General features: G+C 46.8%; 1 protein-coding gene across 2 annotated transcripts in view; it reads left to right on the forward strand.

Moving 5' to 3' along the window:
* Window positions 1–17,693: 17,693 nt before the first annotated feature.
* Window positions 17,694–18,089, forward strand: part of Eaf6 (chromatin modification-related protein EAF6/MEAF6) — a 65,068-nt gene continuing 64,672 nt past the window's right edge. For both annotated transcript variants that reach the window (XM_037425047.2, XM_037425048.2), the window contains exon 1: window positions 17,694–17,799. In XM_037425047.2, the coding sequence (XP_037280944.1) occupies window positions 17,722–17,799 (78 nt within the window). In that variant the 5' untranslated portion in view covers window positions 17,694–17,721. The remainder of the gene's footprint in view (window positions 17,800–18,089) is intronic.

Here is an 18,089-nt window from a genome sequence, read left to right on the forward strand (position 1 = left end):
CGGCCAACACACCACGCCAGGGCCCGACGAGTCATGTTTGACGAGAGAGGCCGGGGAGGCAGGGGATCGTGTCAAGTGGAGTGACGACACGCCTGAGCAAAATGTTACAACTCGCTCGGCAAGGCGTAATCACGTCGCAGCCCTTACACTTTGCGATCGGAGAGTTGTCTGAGGATGAGATAGAGAGACAAAAACCGCTTTGTCGAGTGGGCGTAACCTCTGGAAGACAATCGACCTGTCCGACGCTTCTTGTTAGGCTAGTTGGCGCTTCGCATGTAAAGAACTTGCAAAAAAAAAAGATGCGTCGCGCCTATTTCGCTTTTTTATAATAACTGTAGGCTCCATAACTGAGATCATCGCCATTCTCATTATCACCGGCAGCAACAGAGGTACAGGGCCGATGATAAAATAATACAGGGGCTCTCAATAATGTTGGTCCTAGAGAACCCTGTTAAGCTTCATTCGATGCCAAGGAATCCCCCCCCTCCCCCGTTTTCATACTGCCGCGTGCATAGCTGCATTTAGCGGCGAGATAGCGACGACAACGACGAACGCGGATTTGCTCGAGAGGCGCAGCGCAGCAGAGTGAAGACGACGACAATCTTAGCGGCCTTTTCTGAGAGCGTCTCTACAAGTCCCACTGTCCGAGTTTTTAAATAAACCCCCTGTAATTTATAACCCGCTACACTGGTGGAGGAGCTGGGTACTACCACCTCATGATCAGCACCCCTGTGAGACGCGCCGAGTCCAACTACTCAACAACGGAGAAGGAGTGTCTGGCCGTCGTTTGGGCAGTTGCGAAGTTCCGCCCGTACTTATATGGCCGCGCTTTCAAAGTCGTAAGCGACCATCACTCTCTTTGTTGGTTGACCAACATGAAAGACGCATCTGGACGTTTAGCACGATGGAGCTTACGGCTCCAAAAGTACGACATGGCCGTAGTTTACAAGCCCGGAAGGCAACACTTAGACGCCGACTGTTCGTCAAGGTCACCGATTGAATCACCGGCTATAGAGGATGATGATTTCTCAGGTTTTTTAGTAGTTGTTGATGCAGCTATCATTTCTCGGCAGCAACAAGATGATCGGGAGCTCAACTCGCTTATAGAATTCTTGAACGGATGAGCCGCCAATGCACCAAGAGTGTTTTCGAAGAACTTATCGTCATTCTGTTTACGGGACGGAATTCTGTACAAAAAGAATTTTTCATCAACAGGTAGAAGCTATCTGCTGGTAGTTCCTGGAGCTCTCCGCAGCGAAATTTTACAAGCCTGGCATGACGAAGCCACTGCGGGCCACCCCGGTTTCACAAGAACACTGACACGCACCAAAGAAAAATATTACTGGCCAAGAATCGCAGCAGAGGTTAAACATTACGTCCGAACATGCATTGACTGTCAGCGGCGCAAGGTACCACCTGTCAAACCCGCTGGGCTATTACATCCTGTGCCCGTGGCAGAAACATCGTTTCCGCAAATCGGAATGGATCTGCTGGGCCCATACCCAACATCGGACAGCGGCAACAAATGGGTTATAGTGGCGACGGACTACCTCACCCGATACGCGGAGACCAAGGCAATCGCGAGTGGCACTGCAGCTGAAGCGGCCCAGTTCTCCATTGAGAACATTGTTCTGAGACATGGTGCTATAGCTGTCGTCATAACAGACAAAGGTACCGCGTTTACAGCCGAGCTTTTGCGCACTGTGCTTACGCTCAGTGGCACAGCGCATAGGAAGACGACAGCTTACCACCCACAAACGAATGGGCTCACAGAACGACTTAACAGGACAATCGCTGACATGTTTTGCATGTACGTCGACGTGGAACACAAGAATTGGGACCGAATATTGCCGTACATCACATTCGCGTATAATACGGTGCGCCAGGAAACAAGAAAAATGACGCCGTTCGCGCTAATTCATGGCAAAGAAGTTACGACAATGCTTGACGCCATGCTGCCTTACGAGTGCAATGATTCAGAGACAGACGCCGCAGACTTCACTGAGCGCGCCGAGGAAGCAAGGCAGCTTGCCCGCGTCATAATAATGAATCAGCAGCAACTTGACGCCCAATGGTAGAACCTTCGCCATCGATTCGTCATTTATCAACCAGGAGATATTCTAGGTTTGGTTTCCTGTACGACGACGAGGCCTCTCAGAGAAACTTCTACGCCGATACTTCGTACCTCACTAGGTTTTGCGCCGTCTTAGCGACGTGACGTATGAAGTCGTGCTCGACGCCTCCTCCTGTTCGAAACGTCGGCAGTATCTGCCTTAGACAGTGCACGTGGTCCGCATGAAACTTTACCACTCTCAGTGATGTAAACACTCGCTGACCGCATCTCTACCTGTTGAGCGTCGGGACGACGCTCACTCTGGCGGGAGGGTAATGCCGCGTGCATAGCTGCATTTAGCGGCGAGATAGCGACGACAACGAAGAACGCGGATTTGCTCGAGAGGCGAAGAGCAGGCGAGTGAAGAAGACGACAATCTTAGCGGCCTTCTCTGAGAGCGTCTCTACAAGTCCCACTGTCTGTATTTTTAAATAAACCACCTGTAATTTATAACCCGCGACAATACAAGGCTTTTTCATTCGCTTCATGATACATTAACGAGCAATAAATTCAAAAGGAGGCGTAAATAAAACGTTTATTCACTGACATGCAATTGAACTCACTGTCCTTGCACCAACAGATCGATCTTCTAGCTTATTTCCCAGTTCGCGCGTTCATGTTGTGCCCTGATGTGCGCTTATTAACATGAAATCAAGGTTTCTTAGATATATCGCACCTCGGGTTTGTCAAGTGACTTGGCTTGTGCGGAACCAGGGAAAATTTATCAGGGGCTCGCGGAACCCTGAGGAGGGACCTGTGAAACACCTGTAGGTTTCGCGGAAACCACTTTGAGGAGTACGTACTCCGCCACGGTGGTCTGGTGCTTATGGCACTCGGCTGCTAACCCCAAGGTCCTGGGAGAGAATTCCGGTGGGGGCGGCTGCATTTTCGATGACGCGAAAACGTTTGAGGCCCATGCACTTACTTTTAGTTGCACGTTAAAGAACCCCAGGTAGCTGAAATTTCCGGAACCCTCAACTATGGCACCTCTCATAATCATATCATGGTTTTGGGACCATTTGCGATACGACAAATGTTCATGCCACCATCACCGTCAAGGTCAACCAGTAAACACTTACTTTAATTATTATTTTTGTTTCTTTTTCATGCCTGACCCGCTGACTCGAAATGCATGCGCAGTCTCTTCAAAAGATATAGCCATGAAGGGCTGAGAAAATTGATGATTATGTAATGCTTTGTTTTTAATCACTGACCAGACCAAATGGATAAGTAATGTAAAATATTATTGCATGTGAGTGTTTCCTGCGAACTTCGCGTAGGTAATTGCAAAGACGAGTGTTCTTGGGAGGGGCAAATTTTTTGCAATGAACTCGATACACAAACATGTAGAACGCATTTCTTTGGCGTTTTCTTGAACAGAATGCGAAAATAAACGACATTTCTAGGTCACGCTCAGTTGATGCTAACGTATACTTCCTCGCATCTGCATGGCGCGATAGAAAGGGGACGAAATACCTAAAAGTACTGCGGACATGCTGAAAGCCCAGCCGCGCTGCACGTTCAACACGCGCGCGCAGCGAAAAGCGCTTGGAAGGGATATGGCGACGTGAGGTCACGTGATGCGAGTAAGCCAATCGCATCGGTGGTGGTGCGCGGAAAACAAATACAGTACTCTGAAATTTTTCCAGTTATTATAACGCAGCACTTCCACAATCCCATTCACTGATTTTTTCGCGCAAAACATCAAATAAATGTTTCATTTCATTCACCCTTTCCAGACGGAAGACTATCGTCTTTCGATGACATTTGCAGTGGAACAAGCATGCAGATACAGGATCGATTTTTTCTCTCCTCTTATTTTGCTCCTCCTATAGCTTTTATTGCCATTACCCTATTCATGTGCCGACCTGCTAAGGTGTCCTCGTAAGAAGAGACAGTTACGAACAACACGTTTCCCTTATTTTCCTCATCAGAACCACCTAGAGAGTCATGGAGGCGGATTTTAACGTACTGGTACTCAAATATAGTGGTTTTGATGACGTTATAGCAGCATGCCAGTTTGCAGTTAACCTCCTTATATGTGGTAATGACATTGGCCTCTGTGCACGAATAATGATCGAAAGCACCGGCATGCAATGTAATGATATACCCTTAACGTGACATCACAAACAACGCTTCGCAAGATGTTGGTGCTCTCACATGATGCCCTCGAGCTTAGCAAAGCAAGACCCTATGGAGAAAATTCACAATCGATATACCTCGTACATGAACCAAGGGCGAGCTCACTTCCTCGTCACGTCACGTTAACAGACTGGCGTCTTGAATTGCGCTAAAATGACGGGAAACGCCAAGAAAGAATAAACCGCTCTTTCTTTGTACTTTCAGAAGTTTTTTTAGAGACTGTTTCATTGGCTCGCGAGGCTGACTGAGAGTGAAAGTGGTTTATTATGAGAGAAGGGCTTAGAGGTCGACCTGGGTGAATTTTCTGACTTGCTACTCAGCGTTAGGCAAGGGAAGGAAGTGGTAAAGAGAGTAGACAGAAAGTGGCGTCTAGGTGTGGCGTTCACTTGTCGCCATACGTGCCCCTTACCGGTAGTGAATACAGTCCTAATTGTGAGGTATGTGGCCCTCTGGAGACCATTGAGCCCCTCTTGTGCGGCTGGCCGCAATACGGCACACAAAGAAAATCAATCACCACCTATGTACTGAATACTGTCAAGGAACAAGTATCGGGAAAAGTTTGTTTGCTCTGAAGACGTTTTTGCGAGGGACAGAACTCGAAAAAAGACTGTAAATAACTTCTGGAGACTGACTGTATAGTGTGCGTAAATTGAGCACGGCGTGCACACCAAGGTTGTTGCCGCTGACGACCTCCATACATGGCACACACCCAATGAAGGGGACTGACCAATCAGAAGGTGAATTCTCCCCATTATTTGGTTCAAGGTTCGTAGCCTTTCCTCTTCAAAAAGGTATCAATTATTGAGGCGACAAAGACTACAAATGAAGCAGACGTATGGATCAGTGAACCATTGGTACATTTGATTGTAATGTAATTTCCGTTTGCTTGCAGTTTAAAGCAGTTAAATGGTTTACCTAAATAAATGCACCCCCTCCAAGCTATCTTCCTCAGATTGATACCGTAATTGCCAGCACAGTTTTGTGGACGCAGTTGAGGCCGCTAGGCGCCGGTGCCGCATTCCACCGTGCGTCAAGGGGCTTCTTTTGTGGCGACGATGTCACCCGGAGAGATAGGCACCGGCGGAGCAGAGGCTGAGGGCTGCACGTCGGGCTTCGGTCACTGGCGGGTCACGGCCATTATGTACTGTATACTAGCATACGTTCGAGCGCACGCGGAAGTATTTATACTCGGGTCCTTGGAGCGGACGAAACGGGTTTTTCGTGCGCGCAATCTAAAGCTTACCTCGCCCGCCGATTGTTAAACCTGAGAATGTTTTATGTCTTGTCCACCTCGGGAACACTGTGGTTACGGAGTTCGGCTGCTTGGCCGAAGCTCACGGGTTTGATCCGGTACGTGGCGGTCGCATTTCCACGGGGGCGAAATGGCAGAGGCCCGCGGGTATACTGTGCGATGTCAGTGCAGGTAAAAAAAAACGCAAGCACAGCATTACCAGCGACCCTGTGACACACATGATTCAAAACACAAAAATAAAGCTACGGAGCATATCTAAATCTAACGCGAATGCAACTTATAGGTGTATTTTTCCCGAAAAAAAGGTACGCGTTGGAAGCGGGCGAACTCTTCCTAAAAAAAATGAAGTTAGTCCACCGCAAACGTCTAACAAGTCAGAGTTGTTTGGCTGCGTTTGTGCTGTCTTGACGCATTTTCAATTTATTCAGCTGCTCCAGAATTCAACTCATTTAGTTACCCTTTCTTGTGGTTGCGTTTGCACTCCAGCTTATCTAAAATCTGCGCGTATGTGTTGCCTTACTGGCACAAAATGTATCTACGTGACACTTTGAAATAGTCATTTTAAGCATGGCAAAGACCATCCTTAAAGTATACAGACGCGAGCTCTCGCCTTGTGTAGTGCACAGGACTTGTAGTATGTGTGTGCAGCAACTATAAGAGTCGGAATCACAAACTTCAAATAACAAGAAAACAAAGAGCCCGCGCGAGGTTTATTTCGGAAATGCGCATGTGCAAACTTCATACTCAATTCACTGCGGTCAATATTAGCCGTTCACGCGATTATATGGCGGATGTTCTAGTACATTTCACGATGTTTCAATAGAACTCAATTCTACTTCCGTCTCCTAATCACCATCTCCCAACGTCTCAGTGATTCATAACGAACTGGCGTACAAATCAGAAGCTTATTGTGCCGCACACAGGGTCTTTCGAAGTTCAGGTCACGGCGCTCCCATCCTGACTAAACTAAACTAGTCGCAGGGTCTTCTTATTCGGACCACGATGTACGCGAAAGCCAGAGACCGCTAGGGGGCGGCACAGTGATTCACGGAAAAACGCGTCGCTTAGCCATTGGATTTGGTAATTTCGTTCCGGCCCTGATGACTCCCTGTCGTGACTCGGGGCAGCCGAACAAGACGAATGCCGAGTCGTGACTTGGCGTCCCCGTGCGCGTGTGTGCATTTGTAGATGCGTTGACTGCGTGCAATTAATCCGTGTACGTTTGCGTGCCATGTGCGTGAGCGTGTCTCCCTACACTACCAAGGCGAGCACGTTACTACGTCCAATCAGCACACGTACAAGCTGCACGTTCTCGCTTACTGCACGTAACTAGACCGCACGGCCGACTGAACAGAGGAGGACAATGGTGGAGGGGATCTGCCGTGTCGTGTAACGGTGCGTCATATGGCGTGTGTGTGTGCATGCAGCCCAGCGAAAGACAATGAGATGTAACAACCCGTAACCAACCCATCTCGCCACGCGTGCCATATACAGCTCCGTCATCTCCCGTGCAGCCTGTGTGAGATGATATTTCCTGGTTGTAGCTCTATACCACAGAGGAGATCATCAGTCGCAAATCCGGTACGCAGTAGTATCTTCAAAAGGCCAAACCCCGCAGCAACGAAATCTGGTTCGGTGCTCGCTCGAGTGTAGAGTTTCATAGAGTGCCGCGAGAAAGTATATCCCCCCACCCCCCCACACACACGTGTGTGTGTATGAAAAACGTACCCCAAGCTAATAACTAGAAAGTGAGTAATGAGGTTTTGTTAATTACTCATAGCAGTGTAACTTTAGGTGCTCCATATTATTGCCACCTCGATTTCGAGTACGTCTGCAAAGATGGCAGGAGTTTCGCTGTCATAGCATTTTTAATAATAATATGAATACTGTATACCTCTCTCTGTGTGAGTGCCTGCGTGTTTGTGTGTCTAACAAAGACAATGAATCCGAAGCTTTCTTTATTAATTTGTCTAATAAAGAAAGCCCGTGAAATCTGAAAAGACTGGCACGTGACGTGAAAGCAGCGCTGTGGTCACTGTGAATTAGCTAGCCAAGGCTAAGCACCCACCTTTTGGCAGTAGGAGCACACTCACGCGTTATTTCTGTGTTTTAGATTTCTCGTGATTCTTTATCCACCAGTAAAGATAAGCATATTTAGTACATTGTTGAAAACAGTGCAGCCGAGTGTCATTTGAACATGCCTACACGTACCACAATGTCATTTTATTAATAGGTTATTACTTGTCGAGTTGAAAACATTGTTAGGGCTAATTAACTAAACCTTACTAACGAAAAAATTAGTAGCGGCTGCTGCACTATCCGGCCAACAATACGCACTAGATGAGCTTCGCCTAACGACCTTCCTCTTTTTCTTCAATCGAGTTGTGTGACGTTTGGGACACCCTGTGTATGTATAAACAAGAAAGGGTTTGTTCTTTCTGTACACAATTAATGAAACGAACGTACAACGGCCAGCCCTTATCCATGACGAATGAGACGGTGCGTATACCTTTGATGTTAAGTTCCGTTGCACGAATCCCACAAATAGTAAATCTAGTGGTATATATTTCTTTGCTCATGCATTTTATTAATCAAGAAATAACATATATAAATAAACGTGATACCATATCCCAGCACATATCCCAGGTTTCAATTGTTCCTAAAATCCAAGGCTTCATGTAGGCTTACGCAGATGTGCTGATCGTCCCCTGCAACGTTTACCGGAAGCTTTCTGCCCTTGACGTAGTTTTGCGTGGCCTCCGGGAACGGTGGCATTGCAAGTTATTTGCACCAAACGTTGTCTGCACCTTAGTCGTATCGAACAGCTTCCGTGATCGGACCAACCTTGATCAAGCGATGATGTTATGTGACAACGTCACAACTTTGCCGACTTGCAACGTCGTGATGATGACATATGGTGACGTCATGATTTCTTTGTCTTTTAAGTGTTCATATCGATGGTATATTTTCACATGATGAGGCATCTGAGACTTAAATACGCCTTAATAAATAAATAAATAAATAAATAAATAAATAAATAAATAAATAAATAAATAAATAAATAAATAAATAATGAAATAAATAAATAAATAAATAAATAAATGCATTATTGCAACATACAATGGCATTGAAAAGCTGTATATTGATTCCTAATTAAGTACGCAAAGTACGCTACAATGTAAACAACAGCTTGGCAGCCTATCGCATGACAGCTGTCTTAGCTTCCACCAAAGGGGCCCTCCACTCTTTACTGATTCGAGACAAATCGAAGAGAGGAATAAAGAGAAAATGAGGGGAAGCGGCTTATAGCTCGTTTTACGCATCCTTTCATTCAAATGGATGAAATCTTTTTTTAGGAATTCCCTTCGTTTTCGTTTTCTATCTATGGTACAGACGTGGAAACGGAGGTCCCCATTTCATCTCTGTGCTGGAAGTTTTTTTTTTTTTTCAGGTGATTTATTTTCATTTTCTTTTACAATGATTCATATACAGATATCTGGATTGGTAGCCTGGGAAGGTAAGTATCCGGTCCAGCATTGATTATATATATATATATATATATATATATATATATATATATATATATATATATATATATATATATATATATATATATATACAGGTTAATGACTTATAACAGAATACAATGAAACGAGGCGTCGGAACTTCCTATGTTTGCAATATTATTCAAGAAAACATTGTTTCATGGCGCTGTACACTTTAGTACCCTTTGTTTCTTACTACTTGTGACATCAAAGACAAAGGTACCATTTGTGTATGGCGCGATAAACCATCGCCTCCCCTGAACATAAACCCTGCTCACGCCTATGAGTACAACCACCCTTCCACCGCTACCTGTAGTATTTGCATGGTCAGCATGTTTGAAAGCATAGTGATGTTCTTTTTATTGTTTAAGCTAAAATGCGTTGATCCTAAAGTGACGACATAGCGTATTTTTATGCTGACAAAAGTAGTGTCTAAGAAGAATAAGCGGTTTTGCCACGCGTCTGGAGCACTCGTGAGCGTGGAGACAACTAAGCTTTGGTTAATGCGGAACAAAACCATCTTGATTTGTTCGTATTTGTAGGAACAGTGCACCGCTCGGGCACCTTGTGGGGTGCACGTTAAAGAACCCCAGGTGGTCTAAATTTCCGGAGCCCTCCACTACGGCGTCTCTCATAATCATATGGTGGTTTTGGGACGTTAAACCCCACAAATCAAATCAATCAATCGGGCACCTTGTGCATTGGTATCATATACGTAACATTGGGCCGTACTGCTCGGCGGAACTCACGCTTGTCAAGCGCCGCACACAGTAACAAGCTTGGACAGGGTGAGGGGAACATATGTGTTCACCTGTGCGCAGGTATGCAATATCTTCCTTGCCGCAAAGGTTACTTAAGTGGTCAGGTACTAAACTGCTTGTAGGATTGTCACAGAACGAGCGCTAAAAAAGAGCGCGCCGCCAAATCCTTGCGACAACGGGCGGCAGAAACGCCGCGAGGTAAAAAGAGAAAAAAAAAGAAAGCAAACATCGAGGGCTCCCGGGCGCGCGCTCTCCCCGCAGAAGCACGGCTTCGCAGACGAACCTCCTCACCCCACATCGGCGGCCCAGCAAGCCCGCGATTTTTCCAGAAAGAAGTGGGCGGGGCCATACCGAGTTGACTCACCGGCAGGAGAGGGCATTCCAACTGTCTCGCCCTCTTCCCAGCTTTCGCCGCGTATCGCGCCGGCGAAATGACCAGAAATTTCTGGAAAGTCGCGCGCAAGGTATTTAACCGAGCAGCCGAGACGAGAAATCAGGAGGTGACGGAAGTTAACGCCAGAACGCGTAGGAATTCCGCCGTGTAGTCGGCGAAGGTTCTGCCCGTAGTGACAGAACAGGAGGAGACGGAAGTGAGCGCCAGAGTGCGTAGAGAGTCCGCCGTGTAGTCGGCGAAGTTTGTGGTCCGTAGGGACGGCTCGAGCTACAGGCAAGAGCGTGGGTTTACCGCTATTGAGCGAGGACGCGTGGCAACAGCTGCGTGTGTGAAGCCGACGTGTTCGGGCGAAGAAGTTGAAGTTTGAAGAGTGGCCAATTGAAGACGGGAGGTTTCCTGGAAGAGAAACTTCAGAGAGCTGCGGAACGACAACAACGCTGGACTTTGAGTGAGTGATTCTCGGAAGAGTATCATTCAGACTTTTGTTCCAAGGACTTTGGACTGAATAGGTTTTCTATCTCTTTAGTCCTTAAGTGTCTTGGTTGTTCAATGCATGTGACTGCATCGTAGTGCGTATTGTTGTCTGTGTCCGTTGTTTCAAGTGTGGTTGATTGTACTGTGTAGTACATTGTCTGTTTGGTGACGTATTGTATGTAACTATTGTGGAGTGTGCATACGTGTGTATTGTTTTTGATCTGCCGTTAATGAGAATATAATTTTGTTTGTTTATCATCTCTCGGCTCTGTCTTGTTCTTTGGGCCACAGCCGGCGTCCGCTGGCGCACCAATAAGGACCACTTCTAAATTGTCCACGCTTTCGTGGTGCGGTTCGGGGGGCCGATACTTCGGCTCTTGGAATTAGCCCGGCGATCGCCTCCCTAATAAACGGGACAGGTGTGACAATTAATCTGGCGTCCGCGACAGGACCTTTTGGTGCACAGTGTGTCCAAAGTAGTGAGAAAGAGCCTCGAGTTGTTGATAGTGCTATCGGAACGATTTTGTGTGTTGTTCAGTGTTCTCGTTAACGAGTGCAGGGGAGTGTTCCGATAGACTGATTTAGGCAGATACTTTTTGCACGCGGCAAGGTTTCATTTGCGAGTTGCGAGACACAATGGATCTCGAAAAGTTAGTTGCGCTTGGTGAGAAGATGGGTCTTTCCGGCGCCGAACTACGGAAATGGGTAAGCCAGAAGGAGAAAGAGGCGGTGGAGAGAGAAAGGTTGGCAGCTGAGAAAGCCAAGGAAGAAAAAACAGCTGAGTTGGAACGAGAGAGGTTGGCGGTCGAAAGAGCCAAAGCGGAAAAAGAAGCTGAGTTGGAGAGAGAGAGGTTGGCGGCAGAGAGGGCCAAGGAAGAAAAGGCAGCTGAGTTGGAGAGAGAAAGGCTGGCCGCTGAAAGGGCGAGAGAAGAAAGAGAAGCAAAGGAGCGACAGCTGAAAGAAGAAAGAGAGGCAAAAGAGCGACAGCTGAAGGAAGAAAGAGAGCAGCAATTGAAGTTGGAGCTGGAGAGAGAGAAGTTGGCAGCCGAAAGGGCGAGAGAAGAAAGAGAAGCGGAGATGGCTGAAAGGGAACGGCAGCGGCAGCACGAAATTGAACTCGAGCGGCTCCGTTTGCAACAGCGAAACGAAACTCCCGTCCAAGCTAGAGTTGAAAGCAGCGAACGAGAGGATCACGGCTTCCGCTTGAACCCAAGCAAGCTGCTCGTAGCGTTTGATGAAAGGAAGGACGATCTTGACGCGTACCTTCACCGATTTGAGACGATTGCGAAGAGCCAGAATTGGCCGGAACATCAATGGGCGACTGCTTTGAGTACTTGCTTGAGTGGTGAAGCGCTCAGTGTGTACGGTAGGCTGACGCCGACCGATGCAGCCAACTACGCAAAGGTGAAAGCTGCTTTGTTGAAGCGATTTAGATTTACCGTGGAAGGATTCCGGGACAGATTTCGGACAGGAAAGCCAGCTGATGGTGAGACAGCTACGCAGTATGCTGCCCGACTTTGCCATTATTTCGACAGATGGATTGAACTTTCAGGGACAGCACAGGAGTACGATGAGCTTAGAGAGCTCCTAATTAGAGAACAATTTCTTACTAGTTGCCACCCAAGCCTGTCGCTGTATTTGAAAGAGAGGAAGGCAGAGTCATTTGAAGGAATGCTTGAATTGGCTGATCAATTCTTGGAAGCGCAAGGTGGCACTAATTTGGCCAAGGTAAAGAAGGAGTGCCCCGACGATTCGAAGAAATTGGCTCCCGAAGAAAAGAAGCGTGCACCAGAGAGCATTCCGCGATGTTTTTTGTGCAACCGAGTGGGTCATCGCGCGAAAAACTGTCGAACGATCTTTACGAGCCCTACGGTTGTAAAATGTTTTAAGTGTGGTCAGACTGGGCACAAAGCAGACGCTTGTCGGAACGGAGTGAGTCAAACTCACCAGGTATCTTGTGTGCAAGCGGCACCGAAATCTGATAATAATGCCGTCACTGATGGATTCGTAGAGTTGAAGAATGGGGAGAAAATTCCTATTGTGGGTGCTGTAATGTCAAAACAGCCAACCGGTGTTACGAAGGGAATGCCAACGCTTCCTGGAAAGATTGCAGGCAAGAAGATTACGGTTCTAAGAGACACCGGTAGCTCCACGGTTATCGTGAGGAGAAATTTGGTACGGGAAAGAGAGTTGACAGGCAGAACGAAACCGGTTTGCCTAATTGACCGTACGGTCCGGATGCTTCCCGAAGCAGAAATCGAGGTTGAAACCCCGTACTTCAGCGGGAAGGTTACTGCGTTATGCATGACGACCCCCCTGTATGACCTTGTCATCGGAAACATCGGCGGGGCGCGAGGGCCAAGTGATCCAGAATGTTTGGGAGAAGACCCGAAGATAGAGCCCTCGCCAACACAGCGGCCGCGAGATACAGTGGAGGAACATCCCGTGACGGAGCTCACTAGAGCCCAAGGTGAAGCTGCGGCGCAAGAGACAGCGAAGGAGAAGACGATCGTGTCGAATCAGTTCACGGGCCGAGCAACCGGACGTACGTCGGCACGACCTCAACCGACTGACAGTGTAAAGGAGACGGAGTTGGCCAGCCGGGCAAAATGTAGAGGCATTATCAAGCGGGTAAATAAACAGACAGGACCCGTCGAATGTAATGACGCGTTAACGGTGTCGGAAGAGACAACGATGGCTGAGACGACGCCTCAGATATCGTCGTGGGAAAGGGCTCGCCGAAAAAGAACGTGGAAACACAAGAATAGATCGAGCGAGCACCGCAAAAAGGGGCGCAAGCGCTGTTCGAAGTACTCAAGATAGGTGCTGAGGTGGAATCAGAATGTGTTCGGCAGGGCTGAGTGACATATGTTGTGTTAATATTCTTGTTATCCTGTGTCTCAAGTGTATGTCGAGTGAGTCAGTGTTCTGTGCGATGGTGTGATGTATAGTGTTGTATAATTGTTGGATAGACAGAACTTTGTACGGTTGTATTGTTTAGAATGTGTGATGAAGTGTTGTAGGCATGTACCTGTGGCTATATTTCATGTGTTGTGGAATTGAACTACAATGTACGATTGTATTGAGTGATATATTGTGAATGTGAAGTGTCATGAGCGACGGATTGTGTTACAGTCTGTGAGAATGTGTGGTGACTGTGCGCGCTCGTCTGTGTGGTTTTTGAATATTATGAGATAATATTCTTAAAGTGGGGGGCAGTGTCACAGAACGAGCGCTAAAAAAGAGCGCGCCGCCAAATCCTTGCGACAACGGGCGGCAGAAACGCCGCGAGGTAAAAAGAGAAAAAAAAAGAAAGCAAACATCGAGGGCTCCCGGGCGCGCGCTCTCCCCGCAGAAGCACGGCTTCGCAGACGAACCTCCTCACCCCACATCGGCGGCCCAGCAAGCCCGCGATTTTTCCAGAAAGAAGTGGGCGGGGCCATACCGAGTTGACTCACCGGCAGGAGAGGGCATTCCAACTGTCTCGCCCTCTTCCCAGCTTTCGCCGCGTATCGCGCCGGCGAAATGACCAGAAATTTCTGGAAAGTCGCGCGCAAGGTATTTAACCGAGCAGCCGAGACGAGAAATCAGGAGGTGACGGAAGTTAACGCCAGAACGCGTAGGAATTCCGCCGTGTAGTCGGCGAAGGTTCTGCCCGTAGTGACAGAACAGGAGGAGACGGAAGTGAGCGCCAGAGTGCGTAGAGAGTCCGCCGTGTAGTCGGCGAAGTTTGTGGTCCGTAGGGACGGCTCGAGCTACAGGCAAGAGCGTGGGTTTACCGCTATTGAGCGAGGACGCGTGGCAACAGCTGCGTGTGTGAAGCCGACGTGTTCGGGCGAAGAAGTTGAAGTTTGAAGAGTGGCCAATTGAAGACGGGAGGTTTCCTGGAAGAGAAACTTCAGAGAGCTGCGGAACGACAACAACGCTGGACTTTGAGTGAGTGATTCTCGGAAGAGTATCATTCAGACTTTTGTTCCAAGGACTTTGGACTGAATAGGTTTTCTATCTCTTTAGTCCTTAAGTGTCTTGGTTGTTCAATGCATGTGACTGCATCGTAGTGCGTATTGTTGTCTGTGTCCGTTGTTTCAAGTGTGGTTGATTGTACTGTGTAGTACATTGTCTGTTTGGTGACGTATTGTATGTAACTATTGTGGAGTGTGCATACGTGTGTATTGTTTTTGATCTGCCGTTAATGAGAATATAATTTTGTTTGTTTATCATCTCTCGGCTCTGTCTTGTTCTTTGGGCCACAGCCGGCGTCCGCTGGCGCACCAATAAGGACCACTTCTAAATTGTCCACGCTTTCGTGGTGCGGTTCGGGGGGCCGATACTTCGGCTCTTGGAATTAGCCCGGCGATCGCCTCCCTAATAAACGGGACAGGTGTGACAAGGATGAACGTCAGGCTGTGCGTAGGATATTTGCCGCTTTCGTGTGGAGTATCAATGGGAACCAAGGCGCAGGAATAATTTGTTTCTCCATTCAGTATCTGCTGGGGAAATGCATCTGCTTGCAGACTAAATTATGCCTCCGTTTCTCTTTTACTAATTGGCAGATCTTTCACACTTTTACACGCCTGCCCTTGGCCCCTTGGCTCGGGCTAACTAGCTAAAGCATGAGAGGGGGGGGGGGGGGTGCCGCCACCGTTGTTGTGTAGGCACATTGAACACCAACGGCATAGAACCACGGTTACACGGTTACCCAAAGAATGCAGTCAAACTTCGGAGCAACATGGTGTACATGGTGTTTCAGCTAAAACCACCAAGTAATAAAAACTTACATTTGAGTGCGGCGCGTTTTTTTTGAGTGCTACGCCTTTTTTTATTAGCGCATTACATTTCTGAGCCAGCATGTCATAATATTTTTTCCGAGTCATCAAGCTTGAAAATTAACAAAATGTACTGAATGAACCTATTAAGCTGGGGTACTAGGAAACAATGTTTCAGTATAGTTGCACTTAACCAGGGATAATAAGCTTTTCAATCTGGGGTAGGATATATCTGGGATAGGAATTTTTTCCGGCCTTTTTCTAAAGTGCCCAATAATAATAAATAATCAACAAACACCATGCGATTGCCGCCTAACGCACGGTGTTTTCAGTGCAATCGTGTGTAAGCTCAAGGAATTATCATAGACTGCTCACACACGAAGGTCGCTTGAACAGAAATCGGTGACTATGATGGATATTAAACCAATAAGCGATGGTAGAATGGTACCGATAAAAAAAAAAACTTCCACAAAAAAGTGGCAGCCACGTGTGAATTACGACATCCCGACCATTTTTAATTGGCTCAGTGCCACCGTTTTTTTCTTTTCGGGCTAACAAGAAAGATATACGTCACCCTCTTTCCCTCTGTCATGTTGATCATCAGACCCCATCCCCCCAAAAAATGTCTACACTGCATCTAACGCTGTTTCCGGTCTCGTATCGCATTCGCACGTGGCGGCTGCTTTTTCATTGAGGTTTGTTTTCTGTTTCTTTTTTTTTTGTTTTATCGGTGCCATTTTACCATGGCTTATTGGCTTAACGTCCATCGTAGTCACCAATAGCCTGTTCAAATGACCTTCGAGGGTGAGCAGTCTATGATATTTCCTTGAACTTATACTTGAGTGCACTAAAAACGCCTCGCGTTAGGTGGCAATCACGTGTCTTTTTTTATTTTTCATTTCACACGCTTTAGAAAAAGGATTGAAAAAATTAGGGAGTCCAGTTATCTTACCGCAGATTGAAAGTTTTATTATCTCTTGCTAAGCGCTGCACTAGTTCAGTATATTGGAGATTTTTCTCTAGAGTCGCAATTTAATAACTTCATTAAGCAATATCTCTTAATTTCCAAGCTAGGTGGATTGGAAAAAAATATTTTCACATGCTCTATATAGCTTAGAATACTAGTGCACTAGCAGGAGACGCGTAACACTCATGAATTTTTTTTTACGTGGTGCTTCTTGGCCTGAACGTCCTCTATATAAGAATGCAGAATTGTAGTAGGCGCTTTCTACCGGACTTGTAATCAGACGAGCCATTTTAATGAAAATAATATTTGATTGTTAAATTTAAGACTCTGACTTACTAGTGCTTGAAATTTTAAAACAAGCGCGCAGTAGATAACGCACTCTATTTAGAAGACGCAATTGCATTCCCATTCCATTCATCAAAGCACTGTCTCCATTCAACTCCAATTAAATTCTGAAATCGCGAAAATGTGGAATTAATCTGGAGATTCCCATTCCGTAGTGGTAACTCCGGAACACTGATTGACGCATCTGAAAGTTATGTACTCATTAGCCCAGCAGCAAGTTCCACTGAGAAGCTGTCGAGTCCGTGTCGCTTGCATCCCAGTGGGAGCACCCTTACGTGGCTTGATTGGCAGCACTGGTGAGAGGTGCGCATGCGCGGAGTTTTCATGTCTCACTGGCTTCCTCAATTTTCAAACGTACTTCGGAATTCAATATTTGAAGAAGCTCTCTACTCTCCCCGCGAGAACAAAACGACGACACAGAGACAAGAAAGACACTTCTTGTTTCTGTATCGTCGTTTTGTTCTCGCGCTATAACTATCGTCATGCCATACCAACTAGCCCAAGCTGCCGCACTTCTAAGCTACTCTTCCCATTCTGAGTGCTTCACTAAATTTTAGCCCAATCAACCTGCCCGATTCCTGCATAATTATTCGTAAGCAGTTTGTCGCCAGGACAGGCGCACAGGGACAGAATCCCAGTGGCCCAGGCTGATGCAAAAGCTCGCTTATATCCTACACGCAGTGTCAAACAACATTAATTTCGCAGACGCTTACAGCACATTAAATCACACCAGCCACACCCTGCCGAATATGTATGAACCATGTTCCCAAAACAAAAATCAAAACCGAAACCGAAATTGGCCACTTTTTTAAAAACAATAAATAGAAATTTTTACTTTATAGCAGTTTGTAAATAAAATAATCATTATTTCTAGGCTTACCTTATTATTTCAAAAAAGAACAATATGAATAAAATTTTTGTGCGAAACAGTCATTTGGTGCGGCGCTGCACAAACAACAAAAATGGCGTCCAAGAGCAGCAGCTTCATGGATACGCGAGCTGAACTTGCCGAACTTGTGAAGCGAAAAGCCGAAATCGCAGTACGTAACTCTCACAACTTCCTTCTGAAATGTTACTGAGTCGTTTTGTAAGGCATACTGCACTCAAAACCTTTCGGCGATGATGTAATCGCCTCACCCCTCGATCCTTTTCAATATGGCGGGAGCTGGTTCACAACATGGGGTTGCGTGTGGCGTGTATCGGACCGCACGTGTTTTTGTTTACGTTCTGCGAGTTCACCTTTCGAGGAGACGGATCGCTTTGGAAATTCGCTAAGTTGGGAGCCTAGCCTTTCACCTTGCCACTCAGAGGCAGTGTTGGCTACGCCAGT

Source organism: Rhipicephalus microplus, chromosome 5 (genome assembly GCF_043290135.1).
Source record: "Rhipicephalus microplus isolate Deutch F79 chromosome 5, USDA_Rmic, whole genome shotgun sequence".
NCBI classification, from domain to species: domain Eukaryota; kingdom Metazoa; phylum Arthropoda; class Arachnida; order Ixodida; family Ixodidae; genus Rhipicephalus; species Rhipicephalus microplus.